This window comes from Tachysurus fulvidraco, chromosome 21 (assembly GCF_022655615.1).
Source record: "Tachysurus fulvidraco isolate hzauxx_2018 chromosome 21, HZAU_PFXX_2.0, whole genome shotgun sequence".
Classification (NCBI taxonomy): Eukaryota; Metazoa; Chordata; class Actinopteri; order Siluriformes; family Bagridae; genus Tachysurus; species Tachysurus fulvidraco.
This window is the reverse complement of record NC_062538.1, coordinates 13,570,036-13,592,923: the sequence shown is the minus strand read 5'-3', so window position 1 is coordinate 13,592,923 and position 22,888 is coordinate 13,570,036. Positions and strand designations below refer to the sequence as shown.

General features: G+C 38.0%; 1 protein-coding gene across 5 annotated transcripts in view; it reads right to left on the bottom strand.

The window, feature by feature from the left end:
• Positions 1–22,888, bottom strand: part of acsl6 (acyl-CoA synthetase long chain family member 6) — a 102,506-nt gene that overhangs the window by 53,133 nt on the left and 26,485 nt on the right. For 4 of the 5 annotated variants that reach the window (XM_047805697.1, XM_047805694.1, XM_027152930.2 and 1 more), the window contains exons 2-3: positions 11,667–11,887; positions 2,819–2,921 (exon numbers count right to left, since the gene is read on the bottom strand). In XM_047805697.1, the coding sequence (XP_047661653.1) occupies positions 2,819–2,921; positions 11,667–11,861 (298 nt within the window). In that variant the 5' untranslated portion in view covers positions 11,862–11,887. Of the gene's footprint in view, positions 1–2,818; positions 2,922–11,666; positions 11,888–12,118; positions 12,138–22,888 lie in introns of those variants that run through there. The other variant, XM_047805695.1, reaches the window with a different exon arrangement.

The following is a 22,888-nucleotide window of genomic DNA, read 5'->3' as shown; positions in this document are numbered from 1 at the left end:
AGAGAGCTGCCAGAGTTCTCACTAGGACAAGAAAGTATGACCATATAACCCCAATTTTATCATCTCTACACTGGCTACCTTTTAAGTTTAGAATTGATTATAAACTGCTGCTACTTATGTACAAGGCTCTTAATGGTTTAGCTCCCATGTATCTAACTAGTCTTCTAACACGTTACAATCCTTCACGCTCTCTGAGACTTCTGGTAGTTCCCAGAATATCTAAGTCTACTAAAGGTGGTAGAGCGTTTTCTTATTTAGCTCCCAAAATTTGGAATAGTCTTCCTGATAGTGTTCAGGGCTCAGACACACTTTCCCAGTTTAAATGTAGATTAAAAACTCATCTCTTTAGTCAGGTGTACACATAATACATCCTATAATATCATGCACCAGTACATCAGACCTGCACATTTTTATGAACGGCAGATATGTTAATCCCTCTCCACTGCTTCTCTCTTTGTACCCATCCCGAGGCATCCAGACATTGTACCAGCTCCCAACGTCCTCTGTGGGACGAAGCCTTTGGACGTCCACTGAGCCGAGGCCGACTCTAAGAATCCTGAGACATCTCCAGTAAGACTCTGTGATACCAAGGAGATCTGAAGTCCATGATCCTTACACCAATACAACATTTATCTGACTGTATATTACAATCACACCCCCAGTGTCACCTATATGAGGATGGGTCTCCCTTGAGTCCGGTTCCTCTCAAGGTTTCTTTCTTTACCAATTTAAGGGAGGTTTTCCTTGCCACTGCTGCCTGAGTCACCTCAGACTTGCTCATAGGGGGATAAATACATACAGATTGTGAACTATATATCTAATAATAATCTTGAATTTTTTATTCTGTTAATTTTTTTTCTTTTATTATTCATTATTTCTTTTATCACTCCTTATGTTTACCTTCTGTTCTATGTTTATGTTCTGTAAAGCTGCTTTGAGACAATGTCTATTGTAAAAAGCACTATACAAATAAACTTGAATTGAATTGAATTGACAAATAAAGCAAGTAATGTTCTCTGCCGTGGGTAAGAGAAAGCCAAGCAGCATAACCCACAGGAACAGAAGTGGAGCAATGTCACAAAGCACAAAAGAAATAGGAGAGACAGATCAGACAGGCAACATCCTCCACAGACATAGAATACAGCATCTACCGTACCAGGAAGCGGAGCGACGTCTTGTACAAACAAAAGACCTTAAGTACCAGGCTTGGAACTATCCCGCTATCTTGCATAAACAAACCCTGCCAGAAAAACATCTGGTGCACTGGCATGGAATTGTCCAAGATGTCAATAAATCAATTTGTTTCTCTATTGTATCCTTTAATAATTTAAACATTTCTATACAAAGAAGCGCATAACCAAAATGTATGCACATGATTTTCTGGAGCTTAGTAACACCTGTTACATTATGATTTCAACACAAGATTTGGCACCAAATTTTAATCACTAGAATATCTTGCTGCCACTTTAATAGAATTCGGCAAACTAGAATTTAATGTCATTTTGAACTTTTCTGTCTCTTAAGTGAACATAAATGACATTTTAAATTGATTGGATTTCAGATTAGATGGCTAATAGTGCCTGAATGAATATCAATTGTCAGGACTCAGCCCAGACTTTGGCCATGTGCATTTGTTGTGTTGTGTGTCACGTGTCTGCCCTGCCCTTGTTTCTTCCTCCCTGCCTCTGCACACCTGTCCCTCATGTGTCTAATTATTATTAGTAGTATTTAGTTGAGCCGGCTTGCCTTGAGCAGCGCAGAATCCCTTGATTTGTTGTCTGATGTTGAGTCTGTGTTTCATGTTTTTAGTTATTAAACCTGTTTTTCTTTTACGCTATCCTGCATTTGGGTCTTTTATCCCCGTGTTTCTGACAGAAGGATTCTGCCACATCAAGACCCAGCAGGATAGCGTCAGCCTGGACCGGCTTTCTGTTGGAGTAAATGTTTTTTTCCTTTTGGACTGTTTTTTTTTGCTTTCGTATTTTTGTTTTGTGTGTGACATGGTCCGCATTTTTTCCGGTGAGGGATGCCACCACACTTCCTGGTTGCGGTCCATGCCACCACCCTGAGATTTTTTTTTTTTTTTCTCGGTGTCCTTTGACATGCCCCGCACCTTTCCGGTGGTGATGTCCCTCCACTTCCTGGTTTTCCCATGGAGGATGCTGCCCCACTTCCTGTCCTCGGGGGGTGTTGCAGGCCTGTATGTTTTGCCCTAGAGGATTTTGTTTATTTATTTATTTTTTGCCCCGTGGTAGAGGATTCCACCTCCCCTTTCTGGTTTTCTGGACTCGTGTAGGGGGTAGCGCTCGGCCCTCCTGCTCGGCTGTGGACGTCGCTCGGCCCTCCTGCTCGGCTGCGGACGTCGTTCGGCCCTCCTGCTCGGCCGTGGACGTCGCTCGGCCCTCCTGCCCTTGTTTCTTCCTCCCTGCCTCTGCACACCTGTCCCTCGTGTGTCTAATTATTATTAGTAGTATTTAGTTGAGCCACGTTGCCTTGAGCAGAGCGGAATCTCTTGTTTTGTCCTGTCGTCTTCGGTTTGTTGTCTGATGTCGAGTTTGTGTTTCATGTTTATAGTTATTAAACCTGTTTTTCTTTTACGCTATCCTGCATTTGGGTCTTTTATCCCTGTGTTACTGACAATCAAGTACTAATATAATTTACTTAAGACATAATAGAAAAAAACTTATGTCAAATATTATAACAAACATATTCTAGTTCTTTGTAAATAACTATTTACCATTACAATAATCATATATTTTTTATAAATATTCTGATCTACAATATGCTAAAGCTGAAAGAATCAAAATACTGTACACACCAGTTATATGCAGTCCCCTCTGGAATGCCTCATACAAGGTTTTGGTGTCTTCATAATATCGTGTAAATGGCTCCTCAACCAACATTGATCTATGGCCACCACCCTGAAAAAGTTTTAGAAGAAGCATTAAACAATTGACCTTGTAATGACAATATACACAAAAAATAATATACTTACAATTTTGTTAAATAATTATCTTTGAGAGGAATAACTCCATTGAGAGGAGTAAAGAACATTTTACAATTTAGAAATTTTGAATTGGGGCAAAGGTTTTTTGTGTGCATGAAAAAGATCAGAGGAGACAGCAATAGTTTCCAAAACTCCTTGAGATTCCCAGAAAGGGGAAAAGGTAGAAACAGCAAAAGTCTCACGCAATTATTGGAAGGCTATTACATTGGACAATTGGATAACACACATCTTTTGAGCAAAGCAGAACACAGTGGATCATAATAGACAGAATGAATCAGCTACTGGGGCCTTATAGTTATAGTATTTTATAAGCAATGAAATTTTACTTTTAGGATTTTGTTTCTCACTATAGCAATGTTTCTGAGTTTATCAAAAGATATTATGTACTTTATATGAGATACAAATTTTAGAATTGCAAAGCATCATTATTGTTATTCTGCATATTATTATTATTATTATTATTATTATTATTATTATTATTATTATTATTATTATTATTATTATTATTATTAATGGTGCTTGCAAAGCATCATTATTGTTATTCTGCAAACTTTGGATTTTATAAGCGATCAGAATTCGAGAATCCCCAGTATGGAAGCTCAAAGGGGTGTTTTTCCCCATAGACTTGAATGGGAAATCTCTCTGTAGATGTGCTAACATCCAAAAGAGGGCAGCAGACACCAGTGAATCTGTGTAAAGGTCTTTAAAGCTTGTTGCTATATTTCACAGTTGTTAGAATTGGTGAGCTTCCAGTTTCATTTCATATATATATATATATATATATATATATATATATATATATATATATATATATATATATATATATATATATATTGTGCGATCGCCCCTATTTTCATGATTTTCGTTTGATTCATTAGGCCCTGGATTACAAATCTGACGCCTCAGTGTAGTTTTATAAACCTCCTAGGACAAGTGAGAGCCGAAAACAAAGGACGGAAGTGAACTGTTGTTTACAGATTTCGGTCAGAAACGCGTTTTGGATTAAAGCGTTTTGGATAAAAAGGCTTACATATTCCAGTTCCTTAGACTCTTGGGGATTTTCTACAAGCATTTGTTTTGGAAAATATTATCCCAGTGAAGAAAGGTAAGCGCCGCCTATTTCCGGTGACTATCAACTTGGATTAAATTAGTATGATGGCTATAAATCATATTATGCTTTGTGTGTGGGCTTAATAAAATCCCGAGAGTCTAAGCTTTCAAACACTATAACATTTAACTGTGTATTTAATGCTTAAACCTAGTGCTGGGGTGCCTTGGACAGCACGGCGGTCACATATGTTGTTGTTTCTGCCATTTGTATAACTTTTTGTTGTTTTCAACTATCAGTGTAGTTTTTATAATTTTTTATTTCACTTTAAACTAATGTCCTTTTAAGAGCAGCAACGGCTCTTTTAAGAGCCACCCATTCATTCAAATTAAGCGCATTTTTTCTTTGTCTCCTCACATTATATATTTTTTTTTACATGATATGACACATATATCACAAAAAATGATAAGAATGCCTTTAATATAATGAAGCTTGGGTGTTGTTAGACGCGCCATTCTTCACATTAGTGAATTAATACATAAAACAGCAAAGGCTTTCTCGTGTTCCTGGATGGCCTAGTGGATAGCGAATCCGTTTAGCATGCAGAGATTCGGGGTTCGCATCCACCCTTGGACAGTATTTTTTTTTTCTAAAACTTTATGATAAAGGTTCATTATTTGACATTAGTTACCACATTACTTAACATGAACTAATAATGAACTGCACTTCTACAGCATTTATTCATTTTGTTCATGTTAATTTCAACATTTACTAATACATTATTAACACCGTGTTAACATTACTTAATATACTGTGAACTAACATGAACAAAGAATCAACTTTATTTTAACAAAGATTACTAAATACAATAATTTATTGCTCATGGTTAGTAAATGTTAGTTAATACATTACATTTGAACTAATGATCCTTATTGTAATGTGATTATATTTTTTCCCAGTAAAATCACTGATTGATGCTTTAGTTCAAGATCTTCATGGCGCTTGTTTCAGGAAAAGATAAATGGATTTTCAGGTGTGCACTTTTGTTGCAGGTGAGAAACTAGTCTGCAAATATAACCATAGTAACTCTGCAGCCATACCCTAGCAACCATGTAATGCACCTTACGAACCATATTGCAATATAAAGAAGCCATATCTCAGTTACACAACATAAAACACTCAGCATGATGAGGGGAACTGACGTCACGTGTAGCCCCGCTCCAAAATAAGCGAAATCAAAAATTTAGCACAACATGGACATGTCATATATCAAAACACTCAGCACGATGAGGGGAACTGATGTCACGTGCAAGCACATTCACATTTTCTTTAGGAAATGTACCGTTCTAGTTAATGTGCTCGCAAAGCACATTCTTATTCTCTTGCATACTTATTATTATTCTGCTTCTTCTTCTGCTTCTTCTTCCAGACACTTTTTCGGCGCGTAACTTGTCCCGCAGCTTTTGTCCTAGACCCATAAATGAGGTGTCAAATCGACCGGCTCATTGAGGAGAGGTTTGCTATATTTTATAAGCGATCAGAATTCCAGAATTCCTAGTATGGAAGCTCAAAGGGGTGTTTTTTCCCCATAGACTTGAATGGGGAATTCTTGAAACTCGTTTGTTCTCTCTGTACATGTAAAGAAGACTGTCAATACATGTAACTATCAACTCCACACTATCAATCCAATGATTCTACAAGTATTGGCCCCCAGTCAATACACTTTTGTCCAAAAGTATTGGCACCCCACCGGGTATTCATGTGACGTCATGTGTAGCCCCGCCCCCAAAAACTGTTCTATGCAGTATAGTATTGGCACCCCACCGGGTATTTTTATTTCGGAGTTCCGACGGAATTTTCGTTTTTTCCGAAGTCGACAATCGAACATCCCATAGACTTGAATGGGGAATTCCGAAAATTCCTCTAATCTCTCACACACACAATACATCCAACATTAGGAATTGCATGTACTGTTCTATGCAGTATAATAATAAGTAGAATCCCATAATGACTGCAGTATTGACATGAAATGTCGAAACCCTCAGTAGCCACTGAAGTATTGGCACCCCACCGGGTATTCTGGTGACATCACTCGACACCATGCGATGTCACATGTAGCCCAGCCCCAAAAAAAGTGAAATCAAAAATTTGCATAGCATGGACATGTGACATATCAAAACACTCAGCACAATGAGGGGAACTGCCCCACGGGTATTGTGGTCACGTCACGTGACGTCATGTGAAAATTTAAAATTTGCACCACATGGACATGTGACATATCAAAACACTCAGCACAATGAGGGGAACTGCCTCAAGGGTATTGGATCACGTCACATGCTCATGTCTGCTCACCTCCAAAAGTATTGGCACCTTAGCGGTCCAGTAGCTTTCACAATCTTTCTGTCCACTCGTCTCCAAAAACACCAGCCTTTGCGAATACTAGCACCGTCAAAGCCAACATCAAAGTTTGTCGTGACGAACTTTACAAATCTAGTTATAACTGAAATTTACAGAAGGATGTAACAAAATATGGCTATTACTATAAACAGTAATTCACAGATGTGTATGTACTATAAATATAATATACAGGTGAATATATAGGTGCTATGAACATAATATACAGATGAATATATATGTGCTATGAACATAATATACAGATGAATATATATGTACTAAAAATATAATATGCAGATGGATATTAGTATAAACTGAAATTTACAGAATGGTATGTGCTATAGACAATTTATGTACTATGAGCATAATATACAGATGAGGGGAATATGTACTATGAATATAATATACAGATGAATATATATGTACTATGAACATAATATACAGATGAATATACTGTATATGTACTAAGAATATAATATGAAGATGGAAATTATTATAAACTGAAATTTACAGAATGGTATGTGCTATAAACAAAATATATGGCTATTAGTTTAATATATTGCTGTTACTATAAACAGAAATCAGGTGGGTATATACAATAAGGCAATGGTGAGCAGCAATGCAAAAAAGAGAGCAAGTGTGCAAGTGAGAATAGTTTGTGTAATAGTCCATTAGTGCAATAATGTCCATTTGTGTAAACAGGTTAACTTACATCATTAAAATTAGTAAAAATTAATAGGCCTTGAGGAAATACAGTATATCCTGAATTCCTAGTTTTAGATTTAAACATGGTTATGACCAGCAGGATTTGTGTTTTTGGAACATGTTATGTCTGTAAAATTACATGAATCATATTCATGTTTAATAATGAAATTACAATTTATAGGTACTTTCTGTGCTTTGCACAATGTTGACATTGTTTAATTTGAGCATCATTTTGCATGACATATGTGAGTCAGTGCACATTATTAATTAGTAATTAGTAATTTTATTTTTTTTTCTTATATCCAATTTGCTATTACTGTTTAAATCATAAACAGAAACAGTTTTAACATTACACTGACAATCTCAGGGCACTTACTGTTTGCTTAGCATAACATTTATATTGTTTAATCATTTTGAATAGTCTGTACCTGTCAGTGCATTCTTTATTTTGATCCTGCTTACTATTACTGTTTGAATCATAAAGTTTAACAGTGTAAATATTTGCTTTTTCATTTCAAATAGGATGATGAACTGGAAGTGCAGGGTGTGCAGAAAGATTCATGGTTCCAAAGTATCATGGTTCCAAAAGAGAAACCCTTTAATTATTCTGCATGGCCCCTGCAAACAAGCCCTTCCTAAGATCTTCAACAAAGACAAAATAAGTAGGAAATGGTTTACATACTGTGAAGAGTCACACTTTTTATACTGTTGTATTTGTCTTCTATTTGCCAAAACCTCAGCCAGTGATAGTTCATTCATCAAAGGTGGAATGAGCGCATGGAAGTTATCATCAAAGAATTGCTGAGAATGAAGGGTGTAAAATCCACAAAGAGAGTGCAGAGGCCTATCTTCTCAGGGAAAACAAGGGAGATATCAGTATAACAGAAAAACAGATGTCAACACATCAAGATGAAGTAAGAAAGAAGCGACAGATCATAGAACGTGTGATAAACACGAGAGTGCTTATGTCTTAGAAAACTTGACTTTAGATGGAAATGGAAAGTTTTATATGGAATAGACTTTTGTAGATATTTGATCGATGAGTTTGTAGAGTAAATGTGGCCTTACTTATTGTTGTCCATGACAACACTACTGATCCAATGAATTATGACCCAGTGAATGTCTCAGTTGTTCTTGAGAATGAATTGGTCACCACCCACGACCAACTTCCAGACTTCCTTCTTGTTCTGTTTGGATTCATGTATGCTCTTCACATATAATAGCCCAAAGCACTTGCGAAAACATTTGAATTTGTGCAAAACGTTTTGCTTGGCATGGAAGATGGGAAACTGTCTCCTAGCCTGCAACCCTAAAATAATGAGTTGATGTAAAGCATAACTTACGCTACATTAGCACACACTAAAGGAGTTACTCTGCCTACAAAGATTTTTTTTTCATGTAGTTGGATCTGTAAATCTCTCCAAATTATTTTTGTTTTGCTGTAAATGATGTTGGCTTTTAGACATTCCTTTTCATTCCACAATACATTGTTCATTGTAGATCTTGAAACTTTGCATTCTTTACAAATGTTATTCCAATTATGTTAGTTTGATTTGTTACATATAACAATATGAACTATGAAACAAGTTATTGTTTTTAACAAACCTGGAAATTGTCATTTGATGTTACTTGGTTTGGACATTCCTTGTTCATTCATTTTTTTAATAGATATTTTTCAATATATTTCATATATTATACACTAATATGATGTAGAGTGTTAAACAGGCTTACATTTATTCAACACTGGAATTATCCAAGGGTTATTGGCAGATTCCATTGGTTTGGCAGAGGGTGAGAAGTACACCATGCAAAACACTGTGCCTTTAGTATGGGAGACCAAATATAAGATCCAGAAAGAGTGTCTGGGCTTCAAGTGGGTGATCCTCACCCTCTGATACTACTTGCTAATTTTAAAGTAAAATAAATTCATTTTAATTGTGGTTTTGAGCATGTTACTCTCAACTGATAAGTAGGTATAATGATTAACAATTTAAAATGTCCATTTTATAATGTATCAAATTAGCCTACTGGTTTAATTATGTTTACAAATCTAGTGATTTTTAAGAGAAATTACTTTAACATTCTGAAATAAAAATAATTAATTTCTTGTGTGAACATTCTTGTGTGAGTAGCCCACTGTAAAAGTTTTATCTTTAGATCACATAGTCGGACATGGTAAGCTTTATTTGTTTCCTGTTTCCTGACTGGGAGACCACAGTCTGTCCAGATTGGGAACAACATCTCCAGCATCACAATACTGAGCACCGGTACTCTTTAGGGCTGTGTGCTCAGGTCACCGCTGTTCATTGTGCTGATTCACAACTGCGTAGCAATGCACAGTCAAATCAGCAAGAATGACGAGTCAGCATACAGGCTTCTCAACACCCAGAACTGAACTGGACGAATACACACACACACACACACACACACACACACACACACATACACACACATACACACACACACACTTGCACATTTACTCAATCCCAGTTTTGCATATTCATTAAAATATTTTTTTTGCACACCACATTTCTATACCTTACCAAATTACTGCTTAAAAAGAAGTGTGTTTGCAAGAGCCCTGTGTTTACAATCCTCTTTTGCACAGTTTACGCCCCTATATTAGTTTGCAAGAACCATGTGTTTACAACCCTCTTTTGTACAATGTTTATAACCCTATACTTTTTACAACATAAAGAATGGACACTGGTCTGCACTATCTTGTGTTTTTTGTCCTGTAGTGTTTTGTTTTGTCTGTCTGCACTGTTGTTCAGTCCCTAGCGCTGTGTTGTTCTATGTAGCTCTGTCTTGTGTTACTGTATGTACCTCTACGTTTATTTATGTAACATGGCCTTGGGGAAATGTTGTTTCTTTTCACTATGTACTATCAGGGCTGTCAAGGTGGGGTGGGGGGTGGATATGTCACACTTGCCTTTCTTCAAAACTTGAGTGCCCTGGTACTATACAGCTATATCTGGTTGAAATGACAATAAAAGCTTCTTGACTTGACTTGACTTGACTTGACTATATTCATTCCCTTGGTGAAGTCAAATCCTCGCATGTGCTACCAGTTTTCATACCAGTGCTGTGCGGATGAAAATCTGGATGACAAGCTCATTAGATCCCAGCAAAACTGAATTGTTGTTCATCTCTGGTGATTCATACAAATTTCTGGTTCTTGTAATCTCACTGATTTGTCCTTCATTCACCGCACACAACTTTGGGGTAGCCATACACAATCAACTGTACTTTTCCTCACACATTGCTAATCTGACACACTCAAGTTGATTTACAATATCGGAAGGATTTGACTATTTATATCCACACAGGCTACAGTTACTATGCTCGTTCCACTGGGTTCAGGTATGCTTTAAAATTCAGAACTCTGACTGCTCAAAGTGGCTGAAATGACATGGTACTATGTGCCGTGATCTGGGAAGGACCTTACCCAGGTCTCCAGGTTGAGATAGCATGTAAAGACATAGCGTCACAGAACCTCATCCTCTCCTATAGAACTGGAAAATCTCCTGCATTCCCAGCACCCTGGAGCCCATCTCAGCACAGGCATTAAATGTCCCATCAGCCTCTGAACCCATGCAGCTTAGCAAGACGCAGATATTTCTCTCAAGCATCCAGATAACAGACTTCCATTTGTAGTTGATGCCTCCAGTTATGGGATAGGGGCTGCACTGTCCCAGGGTCATGAAAACCAAGGTAAGCTTGTCCCATTTGCTTACTTGTCCAAGAAGTTGACCCAAGCAGAAGCCAATTATAAATTGGCAACCGAGAACTTTCACTAACAGTCAAAGACACACTTTGGAAGAATGATACAGTGGCTAGAAAAGATCATGTGTGACAGCTAACAACATCCTATTGTATTTATGTACTGTACTTTATCTATAAAAAAATTGGGTAATCTGTAGTAGAAATCTGTATTACTGAGAAGGTAGAGGAGCAAGTTTTTTTTTTGTAATTCAGCTATTTCCTTTTAAAGCCTTGACATAATAAACCACCTGTTCTTTCCCACTGGCCTATACTATAATACTATATTGGGATTAGCAAGTTTAGAAGTTTTTTAATACAAACCCAGATATTAGTGTCATTTATTTAAATGATGTTTCATATGAATTTACGATTTGATATATACATCCTGTAACAATAATATTTGCTAATTTATTTAGCAGCAGACAACATTAAATGATAAATGAGTTGACAACACAGCTGCTAATTCATTTATTTCATGTATAAAAATGAAGAGGTCAAAAAACCTTTTCCCCTAGCAGAAATGGCAGCCTGCAAATTCACAGAGGTGTGATGTTGATGGGAAAACAATTTTCAGAACGCTGTGGAGTGGTATAATTTGAGCTGCAGTTTCCTCAGTGGAGCAGAGAGAAACAGTGACAAAACGAATCTAACTGGAACAAATATCAAGTAGTAGCCTCAGGTACAGTAATTGTGAGTTTATCTAAGTTCCTAAATTAACCCATAAAAATATGAATCAAATATTAATACCTCAATTTCTTCAGATTGGTGGAGAATGTCACATGGAGGCACGATGGCATGAGGGTGTGTTGTTAGCCAATAGGTTAAAATGGCAGTCAGAGCACCAAGCCCAAACAGCACAGCAGTGGGTGATGAACAGATGAGATGACACAGCTTTTCCAATTCCGTTAACCACCCGCTAAGCACCAGCTCCTGCACCTGCATCCTGTCAATCAGTGTAGTGCTCAGTTCTGCAAGGGAAAGAAACAGAATCGGAGATAAGCATACTCTACATTTCATTCCGGATGCATTAAGCCCCATTCAGTTTTTATATTAACCATGGGTTCATGGGTTACCATTCAGATTAAATATAGGTCAGAGTGGAAATAGCAATGTGCCTAATACATCCCAGACAATACCAAATTAGCAGTTTTCCTCAGGAAAGAAGCTAGATTTGAACTGTTTAGCCAAATGTGTCTCACTCATTGGCCTTGCTCCAGACTGGACATCTTACTGGATAAGCATCATCTTTTCTAGAATAGAAAACATAAAATGTGTAAAGAAAATTGGAGGGGAAGGCTGTGCATGTAGTGTAAGAATAGGGAGGGTCAATATAATGGATACATAGTAATTTTCTGAAATGAGATCATGGTAAAACTGATGCCTACAGCTGTGGATAAAAGTTTTATTTTTCTTTACCCTCCACTGTTGTCTAAGTTCCAAATAGTGGTGGTAGGTGGGCTCTAGAACTGCTAGTCTTCCAGCCAGAAATCTGACTTCATCTGTGAGACTTTTTGTACTCTTTTCCCATGATATTCAACAGCAACCCTCTGACGCACAATAGAATAAGGTACTGAGCATCATCTTTCTTTCCCCACTTGTAGATGTCAGTGTTACCCTGTGACCGCATTTCTGATCATTACTATGCATACTATGATCATTACTTGTCTGTTACAAGTTATTAATATGTATCCTTTACATAATTCCCTATTTTTTCAGTACATGTTCATTTGTCTTCTCTTCTACAAAAGAGATCCAACAGATTACATATTCTAACAAACCACCTGTCCACTGTAATCCATCCGTACAACAAAGCTACAGATCATCTCATAACGCTACATCTATAACATCTTATACAGTTATACTTATACTCTTAACATAATACACAACACAACACTCTCAATTAGAAGACTGAAAAATATAAGATCTGTAGTGAAAATTTTAAATATCATAAGTGTTTTTATATAATTGTATGTGTTTCTACAGTATTCTGTGTGTCAGACTAGGGAGAAAGAACAAGAGGCCCTTGTTCCAACTGTTATGGAACATCTAGGGGAGTATGTGTGCATATGTTCGATAAGAATTAAAATGGAATGTGGCCTTGTTGAGGTGATAATTCAAAGGGATACATCTTCAGTAACCATGAACATATAAACACAAACACACACACACACACACACACACACACACACACACACACACACACACACATACCTGGGGTACAAAAGGGAGAGCTAAAACCCTAGATTTAGCCTCTTTACTGTGTACTTTGCACTGTATGGAAGATGACTTTTGCTGCTGCAAAATAAAATTTGTTCTTTACTTCTTTGCTTTTACCACCACCACTGAGTTTGAATGTATGTTATACATCTGGATCAAAATTGCCACCACATTTTTGGAGGTCCCTCCGAGATCCCTCTTCTGTGTGCCAGTCTCAAAGTTGATCCCTGATTGGTCTGGTCCATGGCCAACCCGAAGACGGTTACTTCTTCACACCACGAAATTGACTACTAGTGGGGAGAGATCTGAACAAACAAGAGACTGACCCAGCGACAGGATTCTGAGCTAAGTGCTAAGATTTCGATTTATTTACATTCTCGATATGTCCATCTACAGACAATATGCCTCAAGGATAGGCCAAATTTAAGTTTGGATTCTGGCCAGTGGTTCCGGGAACCAGTAAAGTTACATGAAGGTTCTGGGAACTGACTGTGTACTGCAATACATATGCTTTAATCATGTAACTACTTTCAGCAAGCTTTGAGGAAAGCTGCCACTGCATGCTGACAAGCACAGCGTAATTAAGGCATTCGTGTGTTGATTGTCATGAGGGGAAAAAAATAAAATTACAGACGTGGGTAGTGGAGGAAGCAAAGATGTGTGATGATTTTTTAAGGGCATGTAAACATTCTAATGATAATTTATGATAATTATGGACCTGGTTCTGTATTGCAATATTGTATGTGGGTGATGGACTGTGGATTTCCAGGAAAAGTGCAAACTTGTCTGGGAGCCAATGCAATGAGGATTAGATAGGGGTGATATGTTCATATCTTCTGCTTCTAGATAGGACTATAGCTGCTGCTTTCTGGATTAACTGGAGCTAGTTTATGCTCCTACTGGAACATCTAGACAGAAAAGCATACTGTAATAAATGCATGAACTAGTGTTTTTGCATCATGTAATGACATCATATTTCTTATCTTATATATTTCTGAGATGAAAGAAGGCTACCATTGTGATATTATTTATGTGAGCTTCAAATGTGAGACTGGTATCAATAATCACACCAAGGTCATTTACTGCTGCACTTAATGTAATAAAAAGATCGTCCAGCGTTACTTTGTAATCAGAACTTACTTCTGGCTGCCTGTGGACCTAGTAAAAGCACCTTGCCAGAGTTAAGCAGGAGAAAGTCATCCACTGTCTAATGTCCTTCAAACAATCTTCAATCTTATTAAGCAGGTGACTCACATCTGACTTACAGTAGCTGAAACATATAGCTGCATGTCATCAGCATAACAGTGGAAGTCAATACCATGTTTACGAACCAAGGCATAGCATACTGTATATAGAGAGAAAAGCAATGGACCTAAAACAGAACCTTGCAGAGCACTGAACATTAATAACAAACTGATATCGATCTGTCAAATAAGACCCGATCCAAGAGAGGGCTGTCCCTTTAACACCAACAACATGTTCTAGCCTATCAAGTAGAATAGCATGGTCAATGGTATCAAAAGCTGCACTAAGATCAAGTAATACTAGCAACGAGACACAACCCTGATCAGAGACCAGTAACAGGTCATTTACAACTTTAACCAGCGCTGTCTCTGTGTTATGATGAGGCCTAAATACTGACTGATACATTTCGTGAATATTATTCCTATGTAGGTATGAGCATAACTGCTGAGCTACAACTTTTTCTAGGATCTTGGAGATAAAGGGTAGGTTTGATATTGGCCTAAAGTTGGACAGTTGGGTTGGGTTTTTTTTTTTAATCAAAGGCTTGATAACTGCTAGCTTAAAATATTTTGGCACATAGCCAGTGCTAAGGGTTGGTTATTATCTTTAGAATAAGCTACTGGTAATAGCTACTGGTAATATCTGTTTAAAGAAACATGTGGGTAAGGAATCCAGCATGCAGGTTGATCATTTTGAAGAAGAAATTCAAAATAATAAATAATTCAGTCTCTTGAAGGGGATTAAAATGGTCTAAATACTGATCAAAAACAGAAATATTATCTATGGCATTATCTATCAATTTGTTTGGTATTAAATTATTGGTCTGAATTTTATGCCTGATGTTATAAATTTTTGCATTTACGTAATTCATGAAGTCATTACTGCTACAAATAGATGGTGTGTGCTTTTCAACAGTGTTTTTATTCCTAGTTAATTTTGCTACAGTATTAAATATAAATGTAGGAATATATATATATATACTGTATATACTGATCATTTAGTTTGATGCCATTTACGTTCTAATTTCCTAGCTGATTGTTTTAAAGTTTGTTTGTTGTCCAGGGTGCACATTTTTTCTCTCTAATCACGTTCCTTTTAAGTTGAGCTGTAATATCTACGGTGTAGCGAAACACTGACTCTAAATAGTCAGTCACCTTAACAAGTTCTGTGGGGTCAGATGGCGAACCAATCATGGATGATAATTCTGGGAGACTGTTAGTAAATCTCTCAAGTCAAGTCAACAAGTCAAGCAGCTTTTGTTGTCATTTCAACCATATATACTGTAGCTGTTGCAGTACACAGGGGAATGATACAACGTTGCTCCAGGACCATGGTGCTGCAGTAGAAGATATAAATATACATTTAACACGGTGACATGGCAAATTGCAAATATTGTGTCCGAAACGCAATTTAAATGAAACAAGATATTTAATCCGAGGGGTAGAACGAGATCAAGGTGTGACCTCCTATGAGTGGGTCCTATTACTTTCTGGTTCACCCCTATTGAATCTAAGATGGAAACATTATGCTGTTCTCAGAGGATCTTCTAACTTATCTAAATGAATATTAAAGTTTCAAACAATTACTAAAGAAACAACAGGTTTGAAAGGAAATCTGCAAATTCACAGAGGAATTCAGAATATGGTCCACAAGGTCTGTAAATAACAATAAGAGGAACTGACTCAGTAGACATATTTTTTGTGGCTACATACGTATATCAAGTTCAAGTTCAAGTTTATTTGTATAGCACATTTACAAACAGCCACATGGCTGACCGAAGTGCTTCACAGTTCGTTTGACATTTCACATACACTTAAAAATATGCACATACACAATAAGATAGTTCAAGAAACTAAAATAAGAATTATTTAAAAAAATAAAATAACCAGTTTAAAAGAAAGTAATATAGATATACACCATAAGATATAACAGACATAAAAACCTAGGCAATCATGAATATATATTATGTTAGCATGAAGTACGTTGAATGAGTTAAACCTGTCTAGATTCTTGCTTGACATCGAGCTTATCATCATGAATAACTGCGAGACCTCCTCCCCTGCCTGTTATTCATGGCTGATGTATATAACTATAACCGGGTGGACAAGCTTTGTTTAATGCAACAAACTCGTTTGGTTTGATCCATGTTTCTGTTAAACACAGAACACTAAAGTTCTGATCAGTAATCAATTCATTAGCTGTAAGAGCTTTAGATGCAAGAGATCTTTATCTTTAACAGTCCTAGCTTCAGATTAAAGGTGCTGGCTGTGCATTCTCTATGATCTAATTTTATGCTAATAAGGTTACTAAAACAGATTTTCTGAGTAATAATAGTTTTTTGTTTAGCTCCAAAACAGACACAGTCTCTATATTGTGAACCCTGGTTGATGACTCAATGCAGCTAGCAGACGGTCGAATAAACCTGCTTGTCTGCTCCCTGGCCCTGGCTCCTGTCACTGATTAACTAGACTTGGTATTAAATTATGTTACAAGAAATGACAGCAGCACCTTCCCAAGTGGGATGGACATAGTCCTGTCTTTAAAGGCCAGCCCTGCCCTCAAAAGTGCTCCAATTATCTATGAAGCCCACATTGTTTTCTGAGCACCAACTGGACATCCAGCAATTTAGCAACCATAATCTGCTGTAAACTACATTGCCACACCGCATTGGGATGGGGCCAGAGCATACTACCGCATCGGACATCGCCTTCAGCGATTTACCCACCTCTACAATATTACTCCTAGTAATTTCTGACTGATGAAGGTGTATATTGTTAGCTACTTCGTGGAAAACTACCTTTGAGTACCTATGCTTGCCTAAGACCCTAAGATTACCTGCTATGTCCGGCGCCCTGGCTACGCCTATACAGTGCTGCCGGAGCCCCAAAAGGCCTAGATAATTTCACATGCATTAAGATGGAGTCTCCTATAACCAGAACTCTTTCAGGTTTCTCAGGGGGTGCTTAACTGAGAAGAGCAAACCTGTTAGACATGTGAAGCGGAGAGGAGTGGTGCTCATGTGGGAAAGCCTTAGCCTTAGCTTTGGCTTTGCGACTTTGCCACTAAGTCGTCACCCATTCGCCCCACTGTGAGGGCTCTGGATGCGCACCTCTAAATCATAAAGTGTGGCAAAATTACAGCTTGTCCAGTGTGTGAGCTGTAGCATGTTTATTAATTCTACCCCATAATTAGCATTAATTTTATTTATGATAAGTGTATTTTAGATTGCTCCCTGACAGAGAAAATTTTAACTTTAGAGGTGCGCATCCAGAGCCCTCACAGCGGGGCGAATGGGTGACGACTTGGTGGCAAAGTCGCAAAGCCAAAACTAAGGCTAAGGCTTTCCCACATGAGCACCACTCCTCTCCTACCTTTGACTTGAATCAGATCACAATATTAAAAAGATCCAAAAGATCGTTTCCTCCGCTAGCTCTATGAATTCAGGAAACAAACAAAAGTAGATTGGGTTACATATAATATGTGAGCAACTGAGGCCCAAACCAGACCATGCAAAACAACACACAAATTCGAAATCTTGTTCTCCTCAGTGTCTTAAATCTCTTGTAGACCCAGACCTGGACAGCTGCACGCCCAGACCACCACCTCAGACATCCCACAGCCGAACAATAAGCAACCACTAGCCTGTTACACTGCTGCAGCTGTAACACCCACCCAATGGACAGTTTACTCTCCAGCAGGATATTACACCCACAATAGAATGCAGCTTTCAAAGGGGAAAGACCAGATCCTTTTTCCAGCACACTCGAGGAACACAATGATGAAACAGATCTACATGGCGGACACAGCTCATTACTTCACCCAGATGGTAAATATCATTTACCCTATATCATGCAAATACCAATACTCGAGGTAGTAGGTAACCCCCACTTCTCATGTACTGTCCATGGGGATAAAAATACATAGAAGATGCTGAAAAACAACTCTGAAGTGAAGTGGGAGGTCGAAAGTATGACAATGAACTGATCTGATTTTGCTGGCTGTGCTTTGACTGGCCAGAAGGAAATACTCTTAATGTTCAAATAATGTTCGTCACATTAACTGTAATAATGGTGAGAATGCTGAATACAGAGACTTACTAGCGAGTCTGGCTGAAGCTCTTGACCAGGCATTTCCAGTAAAAATGGAAATGACATATCCTTATGTAGACAAGAGAACGATGAAACTTGCACGATTGACAGAAGTACATGATGCACACAGTGGCCTAGAATGCCCTGATAACATGGCAGCAGCGGCTGACCTTACACCCCATGAGGCACATCTGAGAAACAGTTTCATAAATGGATTAAGAGAGGACATTGCAAGAAAAGTCAAGCAAACACTGTCTCACCATGGTTCAGTTGTCTGAGGCCCAAAGAGATTCTACCAGTGGGAGGGGCCATGGCCATGAAAAAGTTAGAGGAAGAGGACAGGGTTGACCTGGATTTCAGAGTGGATGTTTTTTTTTTCATGTGGAAATATCGTTGGAAAAACAAGAACCAGGGGGCCGATGCAACAGTAGCTCAGTACTGTCTCTGGGTGGCCCCTTGAGTAAGGTGTCAGGATTGATAAAGTAGGCCAGAAGTAGAAGCAATCAGACTAGCTAATGAGTGGCATGTATAGCTCAACAGAGAGAGAGAGAAAGAGGGAGAGGGGGGGGATAGAAAGAGACAAATGACAAATATTCAAGGTATGCTTGTGATCATGTGATAGTTAAAGAGAATGTACATTATGTGCTAGGTGCAGGCAGGGACTCTGGCAAGACTAGCTATGACAGTATAACTAAAAGGGAGAACCAGAAGGTGACACAGACATGAGGGCTTCCTGGGACATAAAGCATCCAACCAACCCCACAGTCAGCAAACCTTGTGAAGGAGACAGCATCCAAACTTCCATTTCACCCAACACTCTATGCCCATGAATTCTCCAGATCTGCTCCTTTACCTAAGAAACGCTATTCAGAAAAAGCTAGACAAAGCAAATCTATTTTCATCCTGGACTTAAACATTGAGACTATGTCTGAGTCCCAAACTCTAATTGGAAGGCTGTCTCATAACTGTGGGGATCTGTAAGAAAAATGTCTGCCCCTGATGTAGCTTTTACTACTTGAGATATTACCAAATAGCCTGCACCTTTTGATCGAATTAGGGGTGACGAATCTTAAAAAAAAACGTGGCTCGATATAGGCCAGTTCAATCGAAAGATGCAGTCTTTCAAATTAGGTTTTGACGACTCAGGAATTTGGGCCCTGCCAAGAAATGCTAGGCTGCCTTTGAGTGGGAGGGCCTTGCAATTAAAAGGGTCATCAAGGAACATGGTGGGTCAGAACTTCACTGTGGTGACCAACCATGCCTCTCTCCAATGGATGGCTAAAGCTAAAGACACCAATTCCAGAGTAACTCTGAGGTTCATATCGCTACAGGATTTCTCATTCCAGGTCCAACACAGAGCAGGGACCCAAGACAGGAATGTGGATGGCCTGTCACGATGTTACATCATGTGGTACCAGCAACCCACATTAGTAAGCTCAAAGCTAGGGGGACCAAAATGATGGCAAGGCCTTTTCGCAGCATTTTCCCACTCCTCCCGCTACTACAGCCTGGATGCTGAACAGACAGCATTATCACCCCCAGTGTTTTGGACAGCAGGGAAGCACATGGCCATGGAAACCAAGAATGTGCTACGAACTCTTGACCATCTTGGAGTAGAGGAAAGAGCGAGTATGTGAAATACATAAATTTTTTGTATGTGACCAAGCAAACATTTGTAAACAATATGGTTATTCAGTTCTAATGAAGCAGAGCATAATTTAAGTAAATTATGCTCTGCTTCATTAGAACTGAATAACCTTATTGTTTACAAATGTTTGCTTGGTCACATATAGTTCTAACTCATACTTTTTTCTTAGATTTGCAAGACTAGAGCTTGATCTAGACTTCTTCTTCCAGACATCTTGCACCCTATGCTGTTCTTCAGGCTGGCTTTTTCTAGACACTGGTAGCACTTAATTATTCAAGACACCGATGATGCATCCCTTTGAGGGGCTTGCGCTTCCACTATGTTTTCTGTTCCTCCTTATTACCCTATGCCTTCTGCTGTCTGAGATATTCCATTTGTAGTGGGAATGACACTCACTAATCCTCACCCTACCACTATTCATTGCTAGAGTTTCATAGAACCTCTTTGTGCTGTATATGTCTATGCATTCATTGTGATGAGTTTCACAGTGGTAACAATCTTCTCCTCTGGCCAGCTTACTATTCCATCTGGGTATCTGATGTCTGTTCAGATATACATATTGATGGGTCAGATCATACCATTTAGCTGGCTTCTTAGCATTTGTCTTTCCATCTGGAGGTATTTGGCTGTGGTGATGTTTTTATATCCTTATCATAGCTTCAACTGGACTGTGGCATACCAATGTACTTTTAGCATTTCTGTTTTTTCTGTTATTAAAATTGTGTTTTGTCATCCCTTCATTTGGGTACTGCAGGGTTTAATCTTCACTTTGGCTCTGCAATTCTTGACAGTTCTATCTAGTCTTGGGTGATTTGCTGATTACCCTATTTAACAGTAGCTTGTGCTTTGACACTCTGGTGCTGACTCATGTGCCTGCTCAAATTATCTCCTATGATGTGAGCTAAGAGGACCGTTTGAATGGAGCTTCCATATGATGGAGAGGTAGGTTATCAATCATATGTTTGAAGGTTTAGTACCCTGTTAAGATCTTTCATGATCTGGATTGTCCTTTTTGTTTTTCTCAATGGTTGGGCACTCTCTGCTTGTTGCATTCTTGAACTTATCTTGAAAGTATCTCCAGGATTACTTTTGCATTGGAATATACAGGTTTACATGGTGGTTAAGTGGGTAGTGATAGTGGGTAAAGCTGTGTTAACATTTCTTTGAAGATTTTGACAGTAGTCCACCTGTTTCCCTGTTAAGTTTCACACACGTAAACAACCATTTAAGTGAGGTAAAAGAAAACTGCATACCACTATCACAAATTTGAGTCTTTACACTTGCTCATTTTATGCTTTCAACACATCAACAGCAAGAACTGACTATTTACTTGCTGCAAAATTTATCCCATCTTATATTGTCATCTGTTCCTCAGGATAATGCCCCCTGCTTCCCTGCAACACTGGGCAGGAACAATTTAAGGACATGACAGAGAATTTGAGGTGTTGATTTCACCTCCAAAATCACCAGATCACAAACTGATCAAGTACTGTATCTGTAGGATGTGCAAAACAGTAGAAACACACTCACTAGGACTGGGACCTGGGCAGGTTTATCAAGTATAAGTCAAGTTCAATATACTCGTCAATTTAGTTCATTCATACCTTGATTTTATAATGTCATGTGAAAGTCCCTACTGAGTTTTTTTAGAATAGAATATAATTTGGATACTGACAAACAGGGCTGCAGGAAAAAGTTAGACCGGCAGTAAATGAAGGAATAAACATTGCCAATTTGTAATATGTTAATGTGAGGAACTCTCAGAAACAGAGGAAATAGAATCCATATGCAGAGTTTAATAGCAAAATACACAACATACAAATCAAAAACACACACTCAGCGATGCAGTGGTGCAGACACATAATCCAAAGAATAATAAATCCAAAAAAAGAGCAAAAGTTTAAAACACAATAGAACAATATCAGTGGCTTATTACATAGCAAAACATTAACAATACTTAGTGTCATGTGACTGAAAATACCACTTAAAAGTTATCAATGGTGGGAAATGTCTTTTTTGAAGTTCCTTGTAAACAGGGTAGCAAGGTTCTGCCTTATATCTTGCAGGTATATAAAGCAGCAGCAGTGCAGGGCAAAGTGTACACTGCTGTTGAGAGCAAAAAAGTGCAAAAAGAGCACATGCACATGAACATTTTGGGTTACTCTCAAGCCTTTTTATGAGGTGATTGGGAAGGGACGTTTGATTGGTCCTGGCAACACATGCCACAACATTCAATGAGTTGTCCTTTTAAAGCTGTCAAATAAAGTAATCCTTTTTTAATCAAATAAACGAATACTCCAAATAAAGAAGTGAATAAACTGTAAATTCAGGAAAATTTTGCAGTTAATGTCAATTGTACTATTAAAATACCTCATTGAAATACTTCATTGAAAATTAAGTAAGGAAATACTTTAATAGGAAAGATTTCACCTTCTATTAAGGTATTTTTAATAGTACTAATATATTATAAAAAATGTTTTGTAGATATTCAAAATGTAAGAGTATCACACATTATGGCAATGCTGCACATTGTTATGTGTTACATTATGTAAGGCCTGTGCATGTTTAGACCAGCTGTAATGGTGGGCTCAGTGTATCATTTCCATGATACAACTGGTGAAATTCAGTATTGAATTTATATTTATTTGTATAGAAAATATAATGTCAAATTGAAACATTTAAAGGAATTGTTAACAGGATATTATTAACTAACCATTTCTAATTGGTATCCATACACATTGACACATCTTGTAATTCATGCAGTAGCAATT